This window comes from Miscanthus floridulus, chromosome 2 (assembly GCF_019320115.1).
Source record: "Miscanthus floridulus cultivar M001 chromosome 2, ASM1932011v1, whole genome shotgun sequence".
Lineage (NCBI taxonomy): Eukaryota > Viridiplantae > Streptophyta > Magnoliopsida > Poales > Poaceae > Miscanthus > Miscanthus floridulus.
Window position 1 is genome coordinate 42,437,389 of NC_089581.1, and position 8,441 is coordinate 42,445,829.

An 8,441-nucleotide genomic window follows, 5' to 3' on the forward strand; every position below is an offset into this window, starting at 1 on the left:
CGGCTAGTAATACGAGTTGTCCCTACAAATCAATTTGTAGGGGCGGCCTGAGAACCGCCCCTACAAATGCATGATTTGTAGAGACGGTTCGGTAGGGGCGGCTAGCCAAACCGCCCCTACAAAGGCTTACCAGCCGCCCCTAGAAATGCTTTTTGTAGTAGTGACCAATCCTGAGTGAGATACTTACACACACGTATTGTCGGTTTTTTTTTCAAATTCAAGGACCCACTAAGAAATTTCACCTTACAACAACAAATCGACCAATCATATAATATTTTTTCTCACAAAACATAGTACACAGATCAACAGGACACGTTCACTTCTATAGTAAAACTTGACTTGTGTTTTTGACCTAATAATGGGTTTGTCCCATTTCAACATACATGCACTTTTCTAGTTATGCTTACTGATTTCGACCAAATGGGTTTGTCCCATATCACCTACAATATCCCCCTACAAGTGTATATATTAATTTACCACAAGTCCATAACTAATTATATATATATATGTTGATCGATCTGGCGGAGTTCGTAGTAGTAGTCTTTTTTGTGTGTAACTTGTATAGGCGATGATCATCAGAATGTTCTCCATGTCGACTCGTCCATCCCCAGCTGCTGCTGCTGATCACATTCCATGCCAACCTCCACCACGGAGCCCCCGAACATGGCATGCTCACCACTTCCGACGACGTTGTTTGCCACGACGCCACCGAGCTCTCGCGGCTGGCTGCACCCGGCGAACGGAAGCGGCTTCTGCAGCAGCTGGTGGTTATTCGGCGCGAAGACATTGCCGAACAATCCCGGTGGCGACGGCGTGGCCCAAGGAAGCATGGCCGCGGCCGCTGCGGCGCCCTGGTTGGCCGCCGCCGCCATCCAGCTCATGTACGCGCTCATGTCCACCGCCGGCCTGTGGGCGCCGACGAAGCTCTCGGCGGCGGCGGAGCCCTGGTGGTGCAGAGCGCCCAGTGGCGAGCCGGACGATGTGTGCGCCGCGTCGGCGGCCAGGCCTCCGAGGATGGAGGAGACGTCGAGTTCCCCGAGCTCGCCCAGGGAGGCGTTGGCGGCGTCGTGGTATGGGGAGCCCATCGTGGGGCTGTCCTGTGGCGGTCTCACCTTGATGACCTGGCACTTCTTGAACACCCTGCACACCACCCATTCCTCCTTCGATTCGTCCATAGCATAGCATAACATTAATAATGTCATAATTAGCTCATCTTTTGTGATGTCCAACAAATATATGATGATTAAAGAATTCATTTGCATACATATAGGTATAGGAGTATACCTTGTTTGGCTTGTAGGGGAACTTGTTCTGGAGCCTGTACTCGTGCGTGACCCAGCTGGTCTTCTGGCCCTTGGGAGCCCTGCCCCTGTAGAAGACTAGGGTTTTCTTCATCCCCACGAGCATGCCGCAGTGGAAGATCTCCTTGTCCTTGCCGGTCGTCTTCCAGTAGCCTGAGTCGGTGGCGCGGTTCGTCCTGATTCCCGTCGGGTATTTCCTGTCACGCATGCTGAAGAAGTACCATTCCTTCTCGCCCATGCTAGCTTTGCCTGCATGCACATTAGTTTATAAAGTTACATATATACTTACATTAGCCGCACGCAGCCGAGCAATGTATTACTTACATAACTGTGTGCATTGTTTATCCTATACTGCCAATACAGTTAAATGATACTAGTATTCTTTAAATTTTTCTTGATCGTTCACTGAAGTACTACGAGTGTGCAAGTCGATCTGTATGGCCAGAGACTGAGTCAACAGTCTGTAGTCTGCACTTCTGCAGTGTGCAGTGACTACTTAGAAAGAAGTGTACACATATAGATAACGACCTTGGTTTATGGGTGCAACTAGTAAACTCGGTCAAGGCATTGAAATTCTCACCAAATCTTTGATTTGGATAGAAGCGGCGACAGGTAAGTATATTGCAAAAAACACAAACGCGCAGTTAGTTAGGAAGTTATTGGCTAGGCGTTCAGTTTGATTTTGCTAAAAAAATGCCTAACTAATTAATTATAAGAAAAAAAGATCCTTCAGACATCTAGGGTGTTCCATGCATGCATGCCTCCACTAGAAAGAAATTCAGAATAATAGAACCAAATTGTTCTTCCAGATGCCACAAAAAAAGTTAATGTGGTACGAATAAAATAAAAGAGCCATCTGGAAGTGTAATAAGGAGTTGATCGATCACTGAGTGTTGTGCTGCTGAATCTCATCTCATGGACATGGTGCTTACTTGGGAGGTCCCATGGCTCGCACTTGTTGAGGTCGACGTCGGCGATGGCGCGGGTGGCGAAGGCGAAGTCGGAGACCTTGCGGGTGAGGTAGTAGGTAACCAGCTCCTCGTCCGTCGGGTGGAACCGGAACCCCGGTGGGAGCCCCTCCTCCATTAACGGCAAGCTAAGCAAGCCTCTCACAGACAGATTCTTAATTTGGAGTGGACGACAGGATACACTAGAGCTATCTGTGGTCACTGCAGACTGTGAGCGAGCGAGCCCAGCACTCACACAGTCTGCAGTGCGCGGCGTTGGCGGCGAGGTAAGCTGCTAGCTACTGCAATTAAGGACGCATATATACTGGCAGAGCAAGACACGTACGCGCACGGAGAGGAGTTTCAGCTTAAGGCCAAAAGTCCGCATGCACAGCACATGTGTGCGTGAAGACGACGATAGTGCGTGCGAGAATAAATTAACGATGATGAGCTAGCTGATGCTAATCTTGCTGCACCACCACCGTCCTAGCTAGCTAGCTAGCTAGTAGTGTCTTGTTGCTCTCTTATTCTAGAGCGGATCGCGGGGGTCTCAACAACCACGGAAGCGAAAAGGACGGCAAGGATTATTGACGACGACGACTGCAGGGCGGAGGGAAAAGGATGAAGAAGAAGCATCTATGATCTATCGATGATCGATCCCACGATCCGCACGCGGAAGGGAGTTTCCAGCCAACTCCAACCACCTTCACCCACCAGAATTATGTGCAGTGCAACCCCGGCCCGGCGGTGGTGAATTACGGCGACATTGGGGGATAGGATTGCATTGGAGACAGCTAGATGCGAGACAGCGACCACGACGATGACAGTAACAGCTTATTATGCTGCTAACCTCACATATTTATTATATATATAAATATAAATCTTCGTGAGATGGCGACGGTGCGCAATGAGACGGGGATTAGCCTTTTAGGATCGTTGCGCGTACGTGTACTTACTAGTAGAATTTTTTAGGGTGCTCGATCGATCAGAATTGGTAGCAGTGGCAGTTGAGAGATCGATCGATCGATGGAGCACGCACGTACGTCTCGATCGTAGATGCCCCGGTGTGGGTGTGGCCCCTAGTGACGGGAATGATCGATCTTTTTGGTAGGGAGAATTAATCAATCGAACAACACAGCAGATCGCAAAGGCCCCGCCGGTACGTAGTTTCTGAACCGCATGCGCGCCTGGAACTTTTAATCTGGTGAGGGATTCCGACCTATCTAGCGCAGCAGCTCCATCCGTCGTCGTCTCGCCCCATAAGCCATATGATGCATGCATGAATTGTCGGCAAGATTAGGAAGAAAAATAAATAAGGAGCTGAGCTATACTATAGTGTACTACGAGTGTACTGGACTGTCCAGGGTGACGGTGAGATTTTTTCGGTACAGAGTCACAGAGGGTTTGACATAAGTACTACTACTACATTGTTCATGTGTCCCAAACGAGCAGTGTTTAATTTGTTCTCCAGAATGGGCGAATGGACCTGATTCACCACCCCTCACCAGTATCATCATATATAAATCTCTCCGTTCCAAATTGTAAATCGTCTTGGCTTTTCTAGATGTACATACATAGATTTTGCTATGCATTTGCATTTAGATGTCTAGATACATGACAAACTCTATGTATCTAAAAAATAATAATCCCGAAACGACTTATTCTAATTCAGCATGTCATTATATACTAGATTACTTCATCCATTCTAAATTAAAAGTCTTTTTAATTTTTTAGGTACATAGCTTTTGTTATCCATCTAGACGTAGTGTATATTTAGATGCATAAAAAAAACTACGTAGCTACAAAAGCTAGAACGACTTATACATAATTTGGAACGCAGGGAGTAATAAGGAAGATGATTTCAGAAACCGCCTGACCTAAAAAAAATGACCTCAAAAAAAATAAAAAATAAACCGCCTCAGCATGGCTCTGTAGTACATATCACAACCACTGCAGCAGTTTTAGCAATTCATTAGAAACTTGGTCAATAACTTTCCATCAAACAAAAAAATCATTACAACCACCGCCTCATTAGAAAAAACACAAAGATCTGCTGCACCAAACTATATTCATTAGAAACACCATGAAATATATTTTGACAATAGATTCATTTTATATTGTAAATGTGTTAATGTAATTTTATATAAACTTGGTCAAATTTTAGACAAGTTTAACTTAGGACGAAGTCAAAATGAATTACATTTAGCATGAAGGGAGTATAATTCATTTCAAACCTACTAATACGAGGTTATATGTGGTAAAAAAAGTAAGGTCTGTGACCAGCTCATTTCACGGAGCTACGGTGCCGCTGTGTGTGGGTGGGACAGAGGTTCGGGAGTTTTTTCGATCTGCGTGAGAAGATTTTCTTCTTAAACCGGAATACCGGAGGCTGTCTGGCTACCGTGGATCGAGTTTTTTTTTATAATCCAAGAATCCAAACAACCACGAATATTGCAATCAATAATTCAAATTGTTATAATCCAAATATGACTCAACTCAGTTTTTATAATTCAAAATATTCTATAAAGTCCCGACATACTCTAAGACCCCCTTTAGAATACGAGAATTTCGCAAGGATTACGTTGAAATTCCTGAATTCTGGGCCCTCTCCAATCCTTCATCTCTCGGTGAATGGATTACCGTTTCAGGAGCAAAGCCTGGCAAGCGAAGACGGGCTACGTCGATGCGAAAGGAAAAAGTAGATGTTTTGAAAGTACGTTTTTCCTCCTGAACTGTAAAATCAGGTAAGCCACCTCCCTAAACTTTTAAAACCGTTCGTTTTACTTTCCTGATGTAGCATCCAATTTTAAGAACAAAACCAGATACACACCATATGTGAGCCTGAAAGTCAAATCTCACATGTAGCTACAAATAAAGGTAATATCAATAGACAATGCTTAAATACATAGCGTATTAGTATAAGAAATATAACCTCAGAGTATAGACAGCGGAAAGACAATTCCGATCTTCAGGCGAAGACTCCACTTCCACAGGGACAACTGATTGGTTGATTACAAGCCTAATTCCTCCAAACTGTAGCAATCTGGTACCTATCCAGGATTTTTTCAATGATTTTAAAAAATAAAGCAAGAGTAAGTACATGTTGTACTCAACAAATATAACATGGGGTTCATAAGGCTCAAAAGGCTGACACTGGTTTAACTACGATTAGCTTTTAATTATCAGAGTTTTAGTATAGGAGTAGCAACAAGTTTATTACAAGTCCATAAACACATGATTAGGTAAACATAAATAATAAATAGCATAAACAATTAACCATTAATAAGCATTTTCATCATCCGTATCATTAGTGTTCATCTATTCCGTAAATGTTCCAAGGCAGCTCGTGACCGTGAGTACGGCTGATATACCAATTTTACACTCTGCAGAGGTTGTACACTTTCACTGTGAGTCGTGATTTACCCTTTCGTCCGAGATGATCGGCCTCTTGACCCACTACCAAGGAAGATCGGCAGGGTTCACTATGAAGCCTTTCAAAGGTTCGTCTAGCAAGTTAGGGTCATTAGATTCACTCGGCAAACAGATATAGGAACCCCCTTCCCGATGGCCCAATGACACGCAGCCTATACACAAGGAGACAGAGGCTGTACTATACCTGATTCGTCAAGCCATTCTTACGCCAATAAAGATAACCTCTAACAAGCTAGAAAAGGTTCTCGTACTGAGCTAAAGCCAGAACCATATAGCCCACACAGTTATACAATAAGTCCCGAATGATCACTTACAGATAAGTCCTTGTGTATAGGCTGCCGGTGTTGATAGGGACTGCGGCGGCGCCATGGCCTGCAAAGGAAGCTCGGCGGCGAAGCAAGGAAATGGCCTTAGAGGCCACGGTTTTCGACGGGGAAGCCAGGGGAGGAGAGAGTGCGGCGAGGAGAACTTACCAAGGGGATTTTCAGTAGTGCAGAGCAAGTGGAGGCGGCATGGTGCTTGGCTGGGCGACAGCGTACGGTGGCGCTAGGTGGTGGCCGGCTGCGAGCGGTATGGTGATGCGGTTGGAGCGGGACTGGGAGGCGGTGGGCACGGGCATCCGATATTTAAGGAGCTAGCGCAGCTTGGGGCGCACGGCATCGGCGGAGGACGGGGGCGGCATGGACACGAGCGGCGTTGGAGTCCAAGTTCGGCACGGCGGGGAAGAAGGAGCGCCTGACGGGGCGGTCCCACCTGTCAACGAAGGAAGGGGAGATGGCGGCTGTCAGAGAGAGCGCGGGCGCGTCGGTGCTGAGCTGCGGCTTGGGCCACGGGGCTTGCTGAGCCACGGAGGGAGTAGGTGCGAGTGGGCCGACGGGAGGAGATGGGCCACAGGGAAAAAACGAAGGAGGAGAAGCAGTGGGCCTGCGCGCTGGCGTGGGCCGAAGCGGGAGGAGCAGAATGGCCCACGGGAGGAAGGCCGAAGGGGATGGGCCGGCGGAGGGAACGGGGCAGCCGACGCTGGAACTTGGCCAATAGGCCAGCTGGATCGGCGGGAGGTGCAAGGACGAGCTGGGCCGGGCAGAAGGAGAGGAGCAGGCCTTCGGGTGAGGAGGAGGAGGCAAGGCTGAAGAAAACCATGGGCCAGAAGCAAGGCTTGCTCAATTTTTTTTTAAATTTGATTTTCCTAATACTTTTTCAAATGGGTTCTAAATTCATTTGAACCTTGAATCAAAACCAAATTTAAATGTCATTTAAACTATACTTTCAATTCAAAGTAAACTGAAAAATTTTGGTAAGTTTTCAAAAAATAAATTTTACACCTTTTAAATTCTTTTATTTTTTAATTCTCTTTTCTTTCTTTTCTTTTACTTCAAAGCCATTTTTAATTTCATTTGCAAAAGCAATTTGAATCATTTTAAATTTTCAATCAAAACCACGCAACCAAATAAATTAAATGCAAAGGTATGTATGCTCAAACATGTTGCTAGACCTTATGATGAAGTTTTAAATTAATGAAAAATTTTATTTTCCTAGGTTTTTGTGAGCACAAAAATTCATAAATAATTCATTTTAAACTTATTTTCAAAAGAGGCAAATTTTGAGGTGTTACACCTGACCGGTTATAAGTGGTTTTCAAAGGCGGTTTTGTCTTTGTCTTTTTTATTTATTTCAGCTGAATCTTTGAAAAAATCATAGTAAATCACAGAAAAATCATAAAATAGAAAATTCAATTTTGTTGGACTCCACATGAGTAGATTTACACATGGAACATATAATATGGTATGCTTTAGTATAAATTTTTTGTTGTAGCTCTAGATATATATTTTTCTATAATTAATTCATAGCTGCAGCTTCTATGGTCCAGTTGTGGTGATTTTTTATGGTGGGCTAATTATTTTATGCTTAAGCTGTAGTAAAAATATTATACTCATTGGATTATGTATAGCTTAGTTATTGTCGATGTTTGACCACCGATAGCCTGCCACGGGGGTCCTCGAGGCAGTATGTTCGGGCTTCAGCGTATGCAGAACTCGATGGTGAACGCAAGAGACAAAATGACTTATCCTGGTTCGGGCCCTCGATCGTTGATCGAGTAACAGCCTGTTGATGCAAAAGTGGATCTGCAAACACAAAGGGCTAATACCCGAATCGATATCCAAAGCGTGCCAGTCGATTTGACCTATTAATCGACAAGGATGAAAATACGAGCACTTTGGTCCTGACAACAGCGATACGCACTGAAGCTATGCAACTCGCCGAATCAATGAGAACTCGTAAAAAGGAAAAATATGCAAATTGACGAAGTCGCCGAAAAGTAAGTAGATGCAAATAGGAGTAAAAATTGGTTTTGATATTGATTGATCTCTTCTTATTACATTGCCCCTCAATCTATATTTATACCCTGATCTAAAGAGACATAACCAAATACAACTAGGACACCAAGTCCATATCTAAGGAAACACGTAACTCTTACATGAATCATATTCTAACAAATATAGAAAAGGAAATCAACTCCTAACTATTTCCCTGTCCGCTTCAATTACGATGGAAATCTCACCGACCTCCTTTCCATCGGCATACTTCCTGTTTCATCAGCAGTAGTCTTCAAGCCTTCCTTCATCGGCATCGACAATAACATCTCCAACCTTATCGGCAACGCCCGAGTCTAAATCAACTTTTCCATCGATCACCACCATTCATCGGCAACCATCTTTACAAGCTGATTTTTATCGGCTGTCAGCGTATACAGTAACTTTCC

At 44.7% G+C, this 8,441-nt stretch overlaps 1 protein-coding gene across 1 annotated transcript; it reads right to left on the reverse strand.

The window, feature by feature from the left end:
• Window positions 1-263: 263 nt before the first annotated feature.
• Window positions 264-2,534, reverse strand: LOC136538602 (protein CUP-SHAPED COTYLEDON 1-like). The gene is made up of 3 exons (XM_066530554.1): window positions 2,234-2,534; window positions 1,285-1,550; window positions 264-1,160 (listed from the first exon to the last, which is right to left on the reverse strand). Exons 1-3 carry the CDS (start codon window positions 2,385-2,387, stop codon window positions 576-578), a joined length of 1,005 nt encoding a protein of 334 aa, XP_066386651.1. The 5' UTR covers window positions 2,388-2,534; the 3' UTR covers window positions 264-575.
• Window positions 2,535-8,441: the final 5,907 nt, after the last annotated feature.